General features: G+C 38.8%; 1 protein-coding gene across 3 annotated transcripts in view; it reads left to right on the top strand.

Moving 5' to 3' along the window:
- Positions 1–18,570, top strand: part of ccser1 (coiled-coil serine-rich protein 1) — a 130,253-nt gene that overhangs the window by 69,347 nt on the left and 42,336 nt on the right. The window contains exon 11 of one of the 3 annotated variants that reach the window (XM_088414508.1): positions 14,811–14,859. The exons of the other annotated variants lie outside the window; for them this stretch is intronic. Coding sequence (XP_088270634.1) covers positions 14,811–14,859 — 49 coding nt within the window. The remainder of the gene's footprint in view (positions 1–14,810; positions 14,860–18,570) is intronic. 3 annotated transcript variants of the gene reach the window in all.

Raw genomic sequence — 18,570 nt, 5'->3', positions numbered from 1 at the left:
ATTTAGTCAAAAACCGCATTAGCTCTGCTGGCTTCATCGCATTTTTTTTTTTTTTTTGTCATTGATAACTCAATGTCTGTCCTTCCTTAATGTTTCAATGGCTTCTGGCTAGGTACAGCGCACTAACAACAGCGGCCAGAGGCGGCGCCAAAAAACAAAGACTAAGCCGATCAAGGCACAAATATATAACTGTTAAAAGATAAACTAAATCCGTTCCAAAATACCCAAATTATTTCACGGACGCCCTGGAGTCAGGCCACGGACCCCACTTTGATAACTACTGTACTAAACAATATTCTAGTGATATTACAGTTTAGTAAACACCATGAATGAAAATAGAGTACACATCTGGGCTGTGTCACTAACATGTTCAGATTTGTCCACCTGCAGTAAGAGGTCGAACTCACTCAGTTTTAGGCTTTCCGTCACTTCTCCTTTCAGACAGGATAGGCACATTTAGTAACTATAGGACGGGATCTGTTTTTTTAGCTTTGCAGCTTAACTTTAGCAGAAGTTCAATTAGACTTGTGGAGAATCTGATGCGTGTCAAACGTTCTGAAAAATTCAGACGCTTCAAAATAAAATGTGGGATATCATGAAATGTATGAAACAAACAGCCTCGGAACACTTTTGTTTTGAAGTTCCTTCCGGAAGCAAGGTTGTGACAGCGACCTGCTACTAAGTCATAGATGTGGAACTCCAGTCCTCTCGGGCTGGCATTCTGCATGTTTTGCAGGAATGATTAGCTTATTATGAAGCTCTGCAGGAGCTTGAAAATGATCCTAATCATTTGAAGCAGGTCTGTTTGAGAGAGAGGGCTCAAAACATGTGTCATGAATCAAAAGTGATTTTGCAAATCATCTTGTGAGTAATATCTATGCATTTATTAGTGCATGAGGCCTATTGTGTTCTCAGGTGATTTTTCTGCAGTGGGCTGCAGGGATTTCACCATTGTTGGACCAGTGAGCACATACTGTATTGTGAAACCTTGGCTGAAAACAAAGGGCACTTGAGATGGACAACAACTCAGTCTTCCAACAAAATACTGTCAAGGCCACAAATGTCTCAAAAGGAGCATGTTAAGGCCAAGGATTGGTCAAGTCAGTCTACAAACCTCAACCAAAGAAAAGCCATAATGTAGGTTTGAGTGTCCAGCCAAAATATTGAGCAGGGGATCCAAAAATTATTTCTTTCCTCTATTGTATAATTTAGAGACGTCAGTGTTGATTGTGGATGGCACAAAATATGGTCCTCACTCCCACATTTGTGTTTTTATTTCCTTCCAGTGCTGCATTTTGCCTGATGTCATTTATACATATTAATCTGTTTTTTTTTTTTTTTTTTAACCGCGCATTTCAGGCTGTTATTACACACTTCTGGCTCTGCACACCCACTCGCACTAATGCTTTTTCAATAATACAGTCAATGATGCTTTCACTCTATTGAACGTGCCTTGCTTCCGTCGGCTTAAGCAAGCAAAAAACAGTGAGGCTTTTCGTGTGACATGGCGAGTACCTTGTATCTATTTATCTTTACCAGTGTTTGTTTGTGCGTGTGTGTCTGTCCCTTCTGTTGAGTGCGTTTGCGTTTTGTGCCGCAGCCATTAGTGGGCGGATGGCAAAGGCAATAATGTCTTTAAAAACATCAATGCAACTTGAGTGAAATAAGTTGCGTTTATGCCACAGACAGTAGCATTCACTCATTATTGCATTATGTGTGTTGTCATGCCTCATGGCGGAATTCAATTATAAGCACGGCAATGCCATTAACACAGAATCCATTTAGCTGAGCTACATGTTTGTTAAAGCTTCATTTCTTCATGTTTCGTTCAGGTTGTTTTGGAAAGATGCGATCAGCGTTTTTTGATTCAGGCTCATTGTGTCGTATACTTCTTGGTATGTTATTATTAAGGGAGTCATTATTAAGGGAACTGATTAATTCATGTATTTCGACTGACAATTGGAGGGGCTTGCAGGGGTGGTGCTGTTTTGTGCAAATGACCCACTGCTTCCCCTGTCTTTTCATTGCCCAATAAAGAGTACGACCTCTGCATAAAGGCAACAGTATGCTTAACCAGCCCCCGTGTCGACACCTTCACCCAAACTTTCAGATATCTAACATGGCTAATGCTAGTTTGTCCTCAGGAACTCTGCTTAGTTTTGGGGTTCGAATTAATAGTTCTTCAGCTATTCATCAGCATAGCTGCCAAATCATGGGCAGAAAAACTCGGGACTAGGTAAATTATCCAAATTGTGACATAATGGCTTATTCACAGAGAAACAAATTTTTTGAAAATAAGCTCCTAATAAAATTTTTCCCACCATATGTGGGTGCAGAAACTTGTCAACAAAGACCTGTTGTCTGTCATCCTCTTACTCTTCTGTTTCTTTTCCTCCTTCTTCCTTGTATTTTTATTCTTCATCTTCTCCTTCTTATTATTATGAATATGTGAACTCTATAATTTGTCCCCTTTAATAAATTAGGTTCTCAGCTCTCGTGCTAAAAGTTGTTTAGGAAACCCTTTCCTAGACCTTGAATTATTGAGATCCCTTAGTTTTTTGTGACTCTTCTTCTGCTCAATTTTTAATTAATTTCATTAATGCTCACATTTTGAATTAATGCATGCGAGGAGTGCCTTGAGAATGACTTTCTGTCGTGACTAAATTCAATCAGAGCATAGAAGTGATTTTATTTGCATTTCCAAATGGCGTTTTAATATTTTCAGCAGCTGCAGAATAATCATTTGCACTGTCAGAAGTTGAGATACTTCTAATCATAAGTCTTAGTACATTGGAAACGTCCTAGTAATAGTTTTCATAGTTTCCCCGACCCCCTAATTTTCTTTTTTAAATTTATTTCCCAAAGGTAGTTTATTGGCTAACAAGACACTCGTTAAAGGCACAAATGTGCCCTTTCCAGCCTTGTGTTTCTGATCCTGACATCTTCAGACATAGATGCATCTATGAGTAGAGCCCCACAAAGGTTTCAAGAACGTGTGACTGAAAATACACATAAATCCCACCATTTTAATTTAAAGCAGCTAGGTGATTGTGGCCATTTCCAAGTGTCCTTTAAAAACAAACTTGTTCACAAATTATTCACAGTTGTTCAAATTTGAACCAAAGGTTGTAAAAAAATGGATATTGCTCCCAAACATTGTAAAAAGATTGATTTTGCTGCGAAAAATCATTTTGTTGTTGCGTGTGGCACAGCAAGGCACAGTGACTTATCTTGAAACACAATACCTGTACCTGTACTCTCATAATAACTCAACCACAAAGTGAGCTTGATGAAACATCTTGACAGACAGTTGGAGCTGGAACAACAAAGATTGTGATCTTTGTAAGAACAAAGATTGTGCATGCATTAATTGCTGCCAAAACATAGATCTCAGAACTCTTCCCATGTCTTCCTTGGTCGACACCTTAGTTTTCTTTAAGACGTTGTCCAAATTGAGTAAGTTTGTCCCGCGCTCGATCCTACATCTTTGTGATTGATTCTAACACCAGTATGTAGAGTGGCTATGGAGACCAGCCCCTCCCCTTCCCTCTTGAGTGGATGGACTCTTAATTAGAAGAGCAGCTGGCAGCCCGCTAGCAAGGTAGGCTAGTAAGCGCAGGTGACTCTACTCAGCAGTGGCTTGCAGCATGTGCGGCCTGATTTCAGCCCCCCCGCCCCCACCTCAACGCCACCCTCTTATACTTCTTGCGACCGTGCTCGTGAGAGTGTGTAGGCAGACAATGCAGCTATGTAGGTTAGAGACCCTGGTGCACTGTTGGCTAGCAACAGAAAGTGTTTACAAGTGGGGCAGCTATTTCTATTTCTTTGCCCTCTTCTTGCAAAGGTCAAGCATCCCACTACGACTTGCTCCATCTAGCCGCTAGAGCTGGAGTCGATCCCGTTTGACTGCTTGTGAGGCGGGGCACAGCCTCCTGCTCGGTAGTCAATCGCGTGGCTCACATAAACGAATGACCACTCTTCAATGAACCTGTCATGCGTGTTTTTGAAATGTTAGTGGGAGCTAGACTACAACTACATAAAAGCCTTATGTGGTGAGAGGATAGTGGTTGCAAACTTCTCATTGTAATGTTTTATTGTGATGAATGACTTAAAACACTCTGAAAGTGGATTTGTGGCTTGAAATTCAATTCAGATGTTAGATGGAAAGATGAGAGGCGAGTGATGAGAACAATTTGAAGAAAACCATCAAAATGACAAAACGCCATTTCTGTACTGTGTTGAACACAGATGGATCCTGACATGTCTTGAATGAACAGGAAGGAGCAATGAATGTTCTGAACTGTTTTCAATATCGATTAGTTTTCTTTTTAAAATACTGAACCTAGTTTGTCGAATATATGATACGGTACCCAAACTCAATTTTAAGTGCCTCCCACATAAATTGAGTTTGAGATCTTGACTCTAAACCCAGCCCACAAGGCTGAATTATTGATTAGTATGATAATTTAGAAACGTCCAGTTATCGGCCATTGATGACTTTGCGCAGGGAAGAGGAAAGATGCTCCAATTATGTCCAATTATTATATGCTAAAGCAATTGCTGCTCATTTACAGGAGGAAATAAGTATTTGATCCCCTGCAGATGTTGAGTTTTCACACAAAGAAATAAATGAACAATCTCTGACAACAGCTTAATTTTAACAATGAACAATGAAAAAAGAGAATTGCTTGAAAAGAACAATTTATTAGCATTTAATTGAGAGAGAGGAAGAGAGAGAGAAATACTTGACATGCAGTTTCTGAAACCATTGCGTTTAAGTAACTTAGCAGTGGATTTCTTGGTGTCTGTGGCCCCAGCTGCCTTGAAATCAGTAACCAGCTCCTGCCATGTAGTTTTACATTGATCTTTAACCTTTCTCATTATCATGAGACCACACGAGGGGTTATCTTGCATGGAGCTCACAGCCTCTATCGACTGATAGCCTTGTACTTCTTCCACTTGTGAATAAATGCACCAGCAATTGTCACCTTCTAATTCAGCTTCCTACTTATGGTTTTGTAGCCCTTTCCAGCCTTGTGTTTCTGTCCCTGACACCTTCAGACATCTCGTTGGTAATTGCCCATGGTGGAGATGTTGGAATGGGCAGTATGACAATGATCTGTGGAAGCTTATGTTACATGGTTGGTAGAGGATCAAATACTTATTTCCTTTAATAATGTATTTGTATAAAATATATGATTTGAATTTTTTTTATTTCATGTAATTTGATCATTTTTTTCCTTAGTGATTTTACATTTTAAAAGCAAAGCTGCCATAAACACCAGACTCAAATATTTGAGTTGTGACTTTTAAAATCAGCATCGATCAAATACTTACTTTCTCCACTGTATGCAGTGTTTCTTTTGTGACGTGGGTAGTACAGAGATAATAGTTGTTCTTCCCATGCTGTGTTGCAATATTTCTGTCTACCAGGGTTTGTACATACAGTACTTGTTTAGTGGTTCTCAAGCTTATTTCAACAACGTACCCTCTATTAAATATTTTTCTGCCGCATATGCCCTAACTAGCGCAGATAAATTTAGGGTGGAAAAAAAATTCTCTTAACAGTGCTGTGCTATCCATGTGTGATTTAATAACTCTTTCAGTGCCATGGACGAGTATCCTCGTGACAGTAATAACAATAATAAATAATAAAATTTGCGTTAAATTCGTTTTTTTTTTTTTTTTTTACATTTTTTTGTGAAGGGTAGCTGACAACCTTGACTAATGCTTACCTAATATTAGCCCATTGAGCACTCTAGAGTAATGATAACAGTGACCATTGGATGGCAGTGTTTCCACACTTATAACACAAATATTACCTACATGCAATTCAAAGTAAGGAATGGAAATCAATCTTTCATATGATACCACCCATATTTGCAAAGACATAGCACACAATATTCTTTCAGCCTTGAAAGACGAGTGAAAATGCTAAGTATACTGGCCCTCCAGAGGTTTTCTTTTCCGCTTAGCACTAAGAGTTAAACTTTGGAAAATAAGATCAGATGAACTTTACTGTCCCCAGGGGGAAATTTGTCTTCGGCAAAAGTATAGCTTTTGGTGACTTAGACCAAATCAGGATATTGAACACTGTTTTGACCCACTCTGTTAAAGTGGAAGAAGAGTTGAGAATGATCTAATCACACAAAAAGCAAGCTGTGAATATTTGCAAATTGCCAGTTTGTAAAAGCTCCTTCTATGTTGGACCCAGAACAGGGTGTTGCGCCAACAGTCCCAGTGACATTTACACCTAGCAAGATTATTAGCCTTTTCCCAGCCCACGCCGATTCTATTGTGTTATATCAAGTATGATCTTTACATCGTCTGTGAATATAGAAAGATGGTTGCAAAGCATTCCCTTCTCTTGGAATTTTATGAATAATCAAGTAATTAAAAATAAAAAATACCTTCATCACATTAGGATCAACTAACAAAAAAAAAAAAAAAAAAAGTTGTGCAACCTTTACCATTCACTTGCGTAGTACAGTACTATACTTCATCAGGCTGCTGCTTTGGACGGGGGCCACCTATTCACCCAAAGCTGACAAGCTGTAATATTGCAAGAGAGGCAAACCCGAATTGAAAAGAGTGACCCCCCCACTCCTCTCATTTTTCAATTGTGCACTTTTAAAAAGCGTATGATGGAGAAGAGACAGAGAGAGAGCAAGAGAGAGAGAGAGAGAGAGAGGGCTAAGAAGAAGAAAAGCTATTTTACGCCCTGCGGAGAATCTTATGAGCTCGGAGGTATGGTAGCTGTTTGAAAGTTTTTAGAGGGGATTGAATAGATTGGAATTGCTTTATTTCAGCAAGCTAATTTCATGGGCATTCCTATCCAGGAAGCTTTTATGAGCGGAATCAAAGGCTCTTGATGGTTACTTCTCTCTTGTTGCCTTTCTCATTCTCTCACGCTATTTTCTCTAAATGGCTGCAGCTTTACTTCTGTTGCTTCGCCTTGTTTCATAGCCACCAAAACACACCGTGACATCATTCAACAAGAATATTTGCTGTAAACATTACGCTCTAGACCCAGCAGTATTGGAACAATGTATGGAGGCTAACAAAGAAAGGATTTTTTTTCAGTTTAATACCAAATATGTTGCATTGTCAGTGAGTCACAATTGCACCACACATCTTCTTTTCATCCTTAATGAACCAGGAGGTCGTCTGCAAACAAGACATGGATTGACATGGAAAGAGGAGATCGAAGTTGAGCGGGGAGTTTTATGCCTTGGGAATTGTTATCAAATGATTCACTTACACTGTACAGTTTTTTAAAAGCCAGCATCTTCCATACCTTTTTTACATGTTACGGAATGGGGGGGCTAATATCAAAATCGACTTTTACACTGCCTGTAACAGCCTGCTTTTTTTTTTTCCAATCCTTTTCCTCCCGTTGGATAGCAATGGCAATCACAGAGAACATGTGGGAAATGAAGGTTGACCTGACAACCGACCGCTTTTTAGAGATGGTTTGTGTAAACCACGCCACATGGAAACGGGTGCGGAGAGAAAAAGTCGACCTGCGAACTTCCAGCCTTAGGAGGTACTATCCGGGATGGAGACCTAATTTGGAAACCTAAGCCGCACAGGCTCCCATAGCCACATGGGTCATCAAAACGTAATGCAAGATGGTATCTTGAATGGGGAAAAATGAGCCTGTGGCAGTTACCTGACTTTAAAAAAAAAAGCTTTAATAGATGACAAAAAATTAGATAAGTTACTGTTTGTTAGTCCTCGGCACGCGTTTAAGACAGCCATTTTCCATTGGATTTTGCAGGGCTGCAGTTGGCAAAAAGGTTGCCGTTTTACTGTTGCCCGAAGTTGAAGGTGGGCGGGGGTAAAAGCTCATTTCCTACTTCAGCTTGGTCCCTTCTAATGCTTGCAAATTATAGACCGCAGTCCCAATTTTTGTTTTAATTCCTCATTTCAAAAAAGAGAATTTGCACAACAAGTTTTTACTCACGAGATTGTAGGGTGAAAATTGCTGCTGTCTACTCGCGTGGAATTAATGGGTGGCAACAATGGAGAATTGCCAGTGTTTTGACGGAAATGGCTCGCAGCAACACATTAAAAAGAATTCATTACAAAAAAGAACTATTAGCTTGTTCATTTGTGGATTGGAGAACAGATTTCTAAATTTTCAATTCTGAGCCCAACTAATGTTTTAGAACTGAACTTTGAACTAATTTCCAATATCGCTGGTGCATTGTGACATGTAAAATGTTAGTAAGGATACCAAACACTGATAATGAAGTGGTTACATATCAAGAACGAATGTAAAAGATTTCCCTCTACAAAGCTTGAACAATTATTATTTGTAAACCCCTATAAGGAAAGGCGATTAATATTCACAGCTTTTTTTTTTTTTTTTTGGAACACGCCATGGTTCAGGCATCACATTCAAATTGAGTATCTGCAAAATAATAACAAAATACATAGTTTTTAACACTAAATATGTTAACGTCTGTTCATTTGAATACAGGTTGAAAAAATATTTGCAAATCCTTGCTGGATGAACAAAGGTATTATGTTTTTATTGTAATTTGACACAATCCAAATTCATTGGAAATAATGTTTATTAAAGCTGAATTCTTTCTGTGCCAATGTTTCGATATACAAAGCCTCGAAATGGAATCTGGGACAAAGTAGATTAGGCAACTCTCCGCATTGCGAGTTCTTCCTACACTACCCACCAGTGTTTAAAAACCACTAACGGTGATTGGGACGACAAGGTCAGCCCGGCAATTTTCCGCCTTTAGAGATAGTATCAGTGGCTCTTCTTATGCCGCTTGTAAAAGCGCAGCGTTGCGTCAAATGGCAACTTTTGGGTGTTTAATGTTTGAATAAAAGGCACAAGCGGAAAGACTCTGCACTGCTACTTTAAAGGCTCTCTAACTTGTGAATAAATGACTTAAGTCTCTCCACTGTGCCCCACTGCATTTCTACAACCTGTAATCATAATTTTTCTTGCCAACTTGCAGAGAAATATCTTTTTTTTTCTATTCAGCTGCATGAAGTAAATTATCAGCACACTTTTACTGACTAAGCCAGAACAATCATTGATTCCTGTCCTTTGCCCGCGCTTTGTTGTTGACCACTATAGCCAGAGGGGAAAAGAAGACTCCAGTTCATTCCCATTTTCTTTTACAGCGGCAGTAACCCCCTAATATATGCTACTTCCTGTGGAAGGAAAGCCTCCACGAACATGTGCAATGGCACACATCATGTCAATGCGCGTCATCAGCACTCCTTGACACTTTAAGCAGCAGAAGGAGAGCCAGTCCAAATGCTGATTGCAACTATGTAGGTCTCCTATTCCTGTAAACTAGATCATTTTGTACGATCGTGGTCCTCACTGAGTAATGGCGCAGCAATAAGACAGACCCAGAAATATGTGGTGGCCTATTTAGAGATTTTGTACACCCCCCCCCCCCCCCCCCCCCCCCCCACACACACACTTTTTTTTTATTTCGTGTCCCTCCATCCACCTCAAAGTTTTTTAATCATGTTAATATCTGACTTTTAATTTGTCGCCTTTTCCACATTTTGGTTCATTTTCCCAAGCCTCATTCTCCCTCCGCTTTCTTCCTTCTTAGTTTCCGCTTTTGATTTTCTATCTTCCACAGAATGTTTCACATCACTTCCTTGAACTCATTTCATCATCGGCCTGACTACTCTGTCGTAATGCCCGCTGTTTCACCTGTATGCCTTTTCTCTTCTCATCCGTCATTACTTATTACTTCCTCTCACTACTTCTATTTTCTGGATGCGTCAGCGTGTTGATCTACATTTTCAATACTCATGCGTTGTCTCAAAATAGAGATAAATCCTCAAAAGTTGCACCTTTAAAATTAGGCTTCCATTACCACCCACATTTTGCATGGGATAACATGAGATTGTAAAAATTGGGCAGGATAAACCGATAATACCGTATTCGCTCAAAAGTAGTTCATTTAAATGGTCATCAACACTACAAAGTTGTGCAAGCTAAAATCACACTTCTTAAAATAAGAGAATCATACATCTACCAAAGGTCATGCAAAGTTTAGGTAAGACTACTGAGACTCATTACATCCCTGGGACTCAACACAATTCTTTTTTTTTTTTTTTTCGTGCTCATATTGTTCTTTTAAATAGTTATCTGCCTTCCTTTGTCACCACAAACCCGACAACTGATATGAACAGGCACCCAAAAGCAACAGGTTAACTTTAGACGGCGCTACTGTGAACTAGATTTGAGCCCAGCATACTCGTGTTCAGCACTCATGTATGCATGTCCAAATCTGTTTTTTCCATTTTTTTTCAACATTTTAAAACATTTTTCTTTTCTAGTTGTTTTTGTACATCCCAGTCACTATATCTCACAAATTGAGGGTGGACTGTACCATATACCTCCAAAAATTGAGCGGGTTAAAAAGAAACTGCTGTATAACCCTTGTAAGGTTTGTGTATTAAAAAGAAACTACCATCCAATTTTTTTTCATCTCCCAATTTTTTGTCTTGTTTAATCCAAAACTACGTTATATTCCCAAAGAGTTGCAGAGGTTAAAATCAACTAAAATCAATGACCACTAGAGTCATGCACCTTTAAACTTTAACTGCCCCCCAAATTCAGTACATTAAAAAAGGCAATACCCCCCGTAAATATCCTATGTTAAAATGAGAGTTGTACAAAGGCCCAAAACTTAAAAAACAAACAAAAAAAACTTGTATGTTTCTATCAAAAGTTATGTTAATGAGATTAGAATAAATCCCCCTACTCCTAAACAGAACGCAAATATCAAGGGCTGCATGAGATGCCACGAATAACATTCCATATAATACAATTTTAATTGAGGCATTCTGACACCGCACACATGCCCTATCCCGCAAATTGCATTTATATGGTGACCTAATAAGAACATGGCTTGTTAGCTCTTCCCATGAAAGTCTTTTGATAATGAGACCTCTGTCCAGACCTAGGTAATACCTTTATGTTTGGGAGACGGGCGTTTAATTGTGCTTTTATGCTGTCATCAAGTTTTACTGTTGGAGGCCACTTTCCATCTGCCTGCTGTTGAATTACCCCTTTGTGTGCGAGCTCTTGAGAGCCACAGTTAAGAAAGAGTGCAGGTGGGGGGCTTTACAAAGCCTCCATTTTTCCTAATTCCTTGTTTCCAAATGACATATTTTACTTGTCTTGCGTTACATTGAAGGTGATTTTTCGTCATCTTCTTGAATTGTAAAGGCTAGCGGCATGTAGGACACTATCAAGTGTCATCATTACCCCTCATTAATTCACCTGATGCCGACTGTCGCTCACGCTGGATTTGAAGGCAGCGGCAGCAAAGGCTTTTGCAAAGATGAGTCATGCTGCCCTTAGCTTCCACCTCACGTCTCTTATTTCCTTTAGTTAGTTTTCTAGGTTGACAACTTCACTCCTGCAGAATGAAAAATTGGAGACTCAGCTTGTTTTCCTTGACTTTGATGTTTTTCCATTGGCAAAAGTAGGAACTTTCTACTACAGTAGTGTAATCACCTATTCAGGTCACCCCCTGAGGAGCTTATTGCTTACAGCTTTTGCTCAACACACACCTACTTTAGTCATATGGACGTTGTAAAATGCCCAACGATACCACTAGCTGGCGCCAAAGCCCTTCATCAAAAGGAATTTGGCCTCAAAGAATTTGTTTTCCCTTGTATTTCGCAGGTACTGGAAAACCCTCATGCTAAACGAATCCAGCAAATTAGTATTGGCCCTTTGCCAGATAAATATAATAAAATAAACACATATTTCTTCCCCATGCCGAGTCATCTAGTGTGGACGCTAAACAGAAATGTGTCTCTTTTAGGGCACAGCCTCTATTTTCTTTTACAACACACAACATACAGTGCACCAGACCTTAGCAAGCGGCTCCTAACACATCTTGACTGACAGACAATCTTTGTATTTTGGGAAGGAGCTCAGTTAAGCCTGAGTTTTTAATACAAGTTTGGACCATCTTTGTGGTCTTTGGAGAGTAATATTGTAAAATTTGTTTTAAATGGTATCAAACTGGTGATTGACATTTTATTTTGTAATATGTTCTTAATATTTACTATATATATATATATATGTGTATATATATATATATATATATATATATATATATATATATGTATGTATATATATATATATATATATATATATATATATATATATATGTATATGTATATATGTATATGTATATATGTATATATGTATATGTATATATGTATATATATATATATATATATATATATGTATATATAAATGTATATATATATATATATGTATATATAAATGTATATATATATATATATGTATATATATATATATATATATGTATATATGTATATATATGTGTATATATATGTGTATATATATATATGTATATATATATATATATATATATATATATATATATATATATATATATATATATATATATATATATATATATACAGTCGGCCCCCGGCTTACGAGCACCCTGATTTACGAACAATTCGCCTTACGAGCGTGGATCAGGGAGATTTTTGTCCTCCGCTTACGAACAAACCTCTCGCCTTACGAGCAATTCGACATGCCGGCCATTGAGTATGTAGAAATGTTCTCGTTTAATTGCGTCAATAAAATCAACAGTAGCGACATCATCAATCATCAGTAGATACTTGTGGCAGTAACGTGAACGCTATTGGTCTTACAACGTCACACTGACTGTCTCACTCACGGTGTCTAAATATATTACCATTTAAGTGTAGTGTTTGTACAGCTAAAGGGAAAAACAGCTGACATGAAATTAAATGTGCCGATTGCAGGACAAAGAATTGTCATTGGTTTAAATGTGTGTGTTTTTTTTAATTAATTGTCAATACATTCCAACCGTTTAAAAAAAAAAGTGCGAATAATTATCAGTCAGTCACGGAGATGCGAATATGCTATTGGTCGATTAAGGTCACCCGGTCTCACTCACGGAGATGCTATTGGCCGGCGTCACACGTCAATCACAGAAATGCCGATATGCTATTGGCCGAACGCCTTTATCTAGCTTGATGGGACAGGATGGAAGGAAGGAGAGAAAATTAGTGAAAAACGGAATGTTGTGAAGACTTTGCAAACTTTATCTGTTAGACATAGCTTCTAAAATTACTAGCAGCGGTAAAGAAAGAAATAAGAGGATGATGTTTTAGTATCTGCGTGATTTGCACCCTGACTGAAAGAGTTACTGTAACACTGTAAGACCAATAGCATATCTATCGCCGTGTTAACTTTGAGCGTTGGACTCTGCCCCCCTCTGCTTACATCCAGCTCAAGTCTCGTCGTTTCAAAGCTAAAAGCTATTTATCCATTGTATTTATTATATAATGCAAGTGTACAGCACGTTATGTCACTCAATTTTAATATATGTATACAGTGTGTCGTTTTTACCTATGGCTTCGGCGCGCGTTGCACGCATTCACGAATTAACATGGGTTTGGATTGCCTGCTATACGAGCAATTCGAGATCGAGCGTAGCCGCTGAACGGATTAAGTTCGTAACCCGGGGGCCCACTGTATATATATATGTGTAGACAGTGAGTGAGAGAGGGAGAGAGAGACGGAGAGAGAGAGAGAGAGAGAGAGAGAGAGAGTGAGAGAGGGAGAGAGAGAGGGAGAGAGAGAGAGTGAGAGAGGGAGAGAGAGAGGGAGAGAAAGAGAGAGAGAGAGAGAGAGAGAGAGAGAGTGAGTGAGAGTGTTTTGCCCAGGGGGTTAGGTCAGCTATGCGACTTTTCCATAATCTAATCAGATATGCAGGTTATTATATATACTTTTCTGTTCGACAAGTTAGTCAACAGGGTTTAAAAACAGGAATTACCAACACTTTTGTAACCGAGAGCTATTTTTTTGTTTCAGATTAGTAAAATGGGCTAATAGTTGGCCCTTGCTCTTGTCTTGGGTAAGTGAAGAAGACTAGTCCATGTTTGGGTCTGACTGATGCTCTCAGTGTGGTCTCACACTGCTAATTTGACTTCTTTTGCCAGCAAAATACAGTACCACCAAATTAGTAATGTTTTTCAGATGACTTAACTCTTTCAGCGTTATCAGAAAAGGCAACCCCAAGAGTGCATTTTCTCTCATCTTTTAAGGCTGACACATTGTTGTGTGCTATGTCTATGCAAACGCGGGTTGTATCAAAGAAAGATTGATTTCCATTCCTTATTTAGAATTACAAATATGTAATGTATCTGTAGTCAGTGCTTAATATTAAAATAAGCACTAGTCAAGGGTGTCAACTACCCTTTCATTAGAAAAAATGTATTTAACGAGAATTCTCGTCATTGGCACTGAAAGAGTTAAAATATAAAGAAGAAAAAGGGTTCCTTTTGAAGTGAAAAAGATGATCTAATCCTATGTGGTTTAGCAATCAGCAGACTAAATTGTTTGTCCATATGTATGTTCCACAAGTGACTCAACTATTACCTGCTGACTCTTTTAAGTCCTGTTCTTTTTTTTTTTATTGTCCTCTAGCAAACACTGTTGACTGCTTTATATTGGTGGCCGTATAATACTTTGCATTGGCGGCCGTATATTTGCGTGAATCGAAAAGACACTTTTGTGGCTCACGTAAATGATTAAAGCCCTGAATCAGTCTTCCACTGATGAATGTACACCGAGGTTGATTTGTGCTTGCTGTGTAATACTCTTAAGTGTTACCTACTAACAACAATCCCTCTTTGTGTCTTTGCCCACCCCCTTCTTTTTTCTTATTTGATTTTTGTTTCTTTACAACATTGGTTGCTTTTTGTGTCAACGTGTCTTCTGTTTCTAGGGCATCAAGGCGCACGGGAGCGCTACGTTGTCCTCAAGGAGACAACTGAGTGAGTGTTTATTCTGATATCACCCGATTGGACGTGACTGTCTTGTAGTGGCCCTGTGTACTCAAATAGATGTACCTAAACAAAATCAATACACTAGGGGTCTTTGTACTGGGTCTCACAGAGTTAACTGCTTGTTTTTGCATCGCAAATATGCTTGTTCATTTAGCAATCATTCTGCCTTCCTCAGTTTTTGAGACCTCGACCAGTGTTTTCAAACTGTAATTGAGCCAGGGCTCGTATTTTACATCACAAATATATCACTGCACACAACTAAACATAAATTGCCACGAAAATGTGTGTTGTGTACTGAAATAACGATCTCGTCTTGTTTTACCCACAAGTTGATTTGGTCTGTGAAGTCTGTGCCCATTTTCTTCAACCCCAAGCTTTTATTCTTTGTGTGAATTGCGACAGGTAGATCGACAGGTAAATTGTACCTTCTGTTCTCTTGCTGAAGAGTATTTAATTGTTCAGCCAAACACTGTCATTGCTGGCATGGAAAGAGCCGCAAATACACACTATTTGTAGTAAATAATGATTTTTAAACCTATATATTTGGATAGACTTCTGCAGCACATCTCATGATGTCTCAAGGCGTATTAATGGACCACTGAGCAGTTGTTGAATCACAAACCTTGACTAGTTATTTGTTCAAGATCAATTCTCATCAGCTATTTCAACATAATACATTAAAAAAAAAAGGAAAAACAAACACAGGCCAACGAATTCAGAGGAAGGCATTGGATTGTCTGGTCAAACCAACCTCAGACATATTTGGACATTTCCATGTTTGATTCAAGACCCAGTATGGAGACCCTTTAAGTGAGGAATGCCCTTTCTTGTTATGTTGAAGGGAATGCTGCCCAATGCCCGCTGTACTTTCAGTACCTTATCCCTGTGGAATGGTGACCCGTGAGGTGATCTTTGCTTTATTTGGTTGTAGAGCCTGGAAGTTGAATTGATAGCCAACATTTCTTGGTCTTAAAGAAACTTAGGAGAGGAAATTCCTTTGCTCAGAAGGTACCGACCATTTCTCTCCATTTGTTATGAGTCAGTGACTCTTGACTGAATCTAATGGTCGGAGGAATTGAACAATAGAAAGTACACTTCCTTAACGGAAAAGAATGTTTGGGTGCTCGACATGTCCGATCAAGCGAACATACCTCTTTTTTTTTTTCCACTCTCAAACCACCAGACTGTATATTTTGTCATCTGAGGTTGATTTAGGGCAGGGGTAGGCAATTCTGGTCCGAGAGAGCCTCTATCCTGCATGTATTCAATGTCTCCCTTCTATAACACACCTGATTCAAATGATCAGGATTGGTATCAGGCTTCTGCGGAGCTTGCTGATGAGCTGATAGTTTGAAGCAGATGGGATGTAGGTAGAAGACATAAAAACATGTTGGTATGCGGCTTTTAAGGACCTTTCACACATACTCTAAATAATAGGCCAAAAATGTCTACACAGGTCTATAAATATGGAGGGATCGAAGAAAAAAATACAGAATGGAATAAAAATGAATGACAAGATGACAAGGATTCAATTTTCAGCGTGTGAGGCAGAGGCTCTAAGCCGAGGCAAGTACAGTATGTAAGTGTTGCGCAATTCATCTCTGGAGGTGACTCAAAGGGCTTTAGGAAGACATTTAAACAGACAAATCATTTAAATAGAGTAAATCATCTGGGAATATCAGGCTCTCTAGAAAATCAAATGACATTCTCAAGAATTAGCATGAAAGCTACAATGCAGTTAGAGCTAAAATAATCTTGATAAAACCTCTGTTGAATGCTGTTTCTCCATTTTTTTTAATTAAAAAAATACAGTGGGTCACCTTTCTAAGAAAACGAGCATGACCTTCAATTTAATGCTTTAGTAATAAAACGTATGTGGAAGGTATAATTGTCATGGGCAAAATAAACTTAATTGCTTACCCCAGTTCAACACAATTGCCAACAAAAACAGTAGCACCTACCAAGCTCGTTAACAATATCTTAAATGTTGAGTCTTAACCGCATGATTTTTAACATTACAGAATACATTTCTCTGTTTGACAAGTTAAGACGTGCATCAGGCCAATGTTTGGCAAAAATGATGACCTGCCTGTTTTACAAGTGTAGTACCTATATGTGTAGAACCTGAACCTTATCCTCCCCCTCTGAACTGTTACCTTGCATAGAACCTTTGCTTGTATGCCCATCAACTTATCAGTAACAAATTCCTACCTTCACACTGATTAAACTACACGCATAAACATGCATGTGTGCGCACACACACACACACACACACACACACACACACACACACACACACACACTCACGTACGTCACAAGGACACATCAAATGATGACCATAAAGTCCAATCAATCTTTTTCCGATTGCCTGCTCCCATGTTTAGGTTTGTACACCTGTGTGTGCATGATTGCGTGTGCATGCATTCCTGTGTGTGAAGGTTAAATCCTGAAGAGACAATGAGTACCATTTAGAGCGTCATTTGTTTGCTCTAGATGTGCAAGGGCACCTCAGCACTTTCTGCATATAAGTGTGTGTGAATGTGAGTTATTTTTACGCAGTTTTGTTTTGTTTTTTTCTAGCAGGAAATCCCTCATCTTCATCTTTGTGTGCATATGCATCGATGATTCTTCTTGCTCATTAAACTCCTTGAAGAGTGATGCTAATGCAGTGCTGTGGAATTACGAGTCTATTGCGGACCTTTTTCAGGGCAGCCAACAATAACGAGTCTAAGCACCTTGTTTCTTCGACAAGGTGAAACTGAGCTAGAACGTAATGCTTTTTGACATCTTAACTGGATGTTTTTTTTAAATGTCCACACCTGACGAGGAAAAAAAGGGCAAGTTGCAAGTCTATAATTGTCGTTCTCTTTAACAGGCTGTTTCTCAAAAATGCATTGGGGAAAAGCATCAACTTTTTTTTTTTTCTCTCTAAATAATGACCATGTAACTGTGTTTCAAGAATTGTTAAAGCAGTACAAATTCAGACAGTACTTGTAGGTATCTAAATGTGATTGGTCAGAAGTGGGATGTGTGCCTGCAGGAAAGCAGGTAGGAAGTACTTGTGAATTTGTGTGACTGAGACTCTAGCATTATTTAGAGACGTCATAACAGATTTATAGCAATCATTAAAGCGTTAATTTTTTTTCGTTGTATTTATCTCACTTTTAGTAGTATAGTATGTCAGTATAACTATGCTTTGTGTCTGGTGATGAGATATATCTTTCCGTATCTGGCTTCTTGTGTTTGAGTTGCCGGGGATCGGGATAGAAAAGTCAATCCCGCCCTAAAGTGGATACTGATTGGCTGTCATTGTGTTTGGCATCAACTGATCGGCTCCTGTTGTGGGTGAGAGGGCAAGTTCAGGAGCAGAAGGAAGACATAAAAATGGAATATAGAAAATGCATGACGGCACCTTTGATAAAGTATGCATTCTTTGTGAGAAGGGGTGTGCTTACAATTTTAGCCCACCACATAAATGCAAAGTACCCAGCTGTGACTGCAGGCACAGCTAACCATTACAAGAAAGTGTTGAGCTATAGCAAAATTGCTTGACTAACTAAATTTGAGAACACCCCATGTTCTGTGGCTAATAGGACAGACTCTGTTTTCTATTCATTTTATTTTTGAATTTTTTGGTACTTGACAAAAGAAAACATCATCCTCCTGATGGTTGAAACCAAAGTTTGCAGCCAGCACTCA

The sequence above is a fragment of the Hippichthys cyanospilos genome, chromosome 1 (assembly GCF_059441005.1).
Source record: "Hippichthys cyanospilos isolate Australia breed blue-spotted pipefish chromosome 1, RoL_Hcya_1.0, whole genome shotgun sequence".
NCBI lineage: Eukaryota > Metazoa > Chordata > Actinopteri > Syngnathiformes > Syngnathidae > Hippichthys > Hippichthys cyanospilos.
Note: the sequence above shows the minus strand (reverse complement) of the source record. Positions and strands in the feature narration are given on the sequence as shown.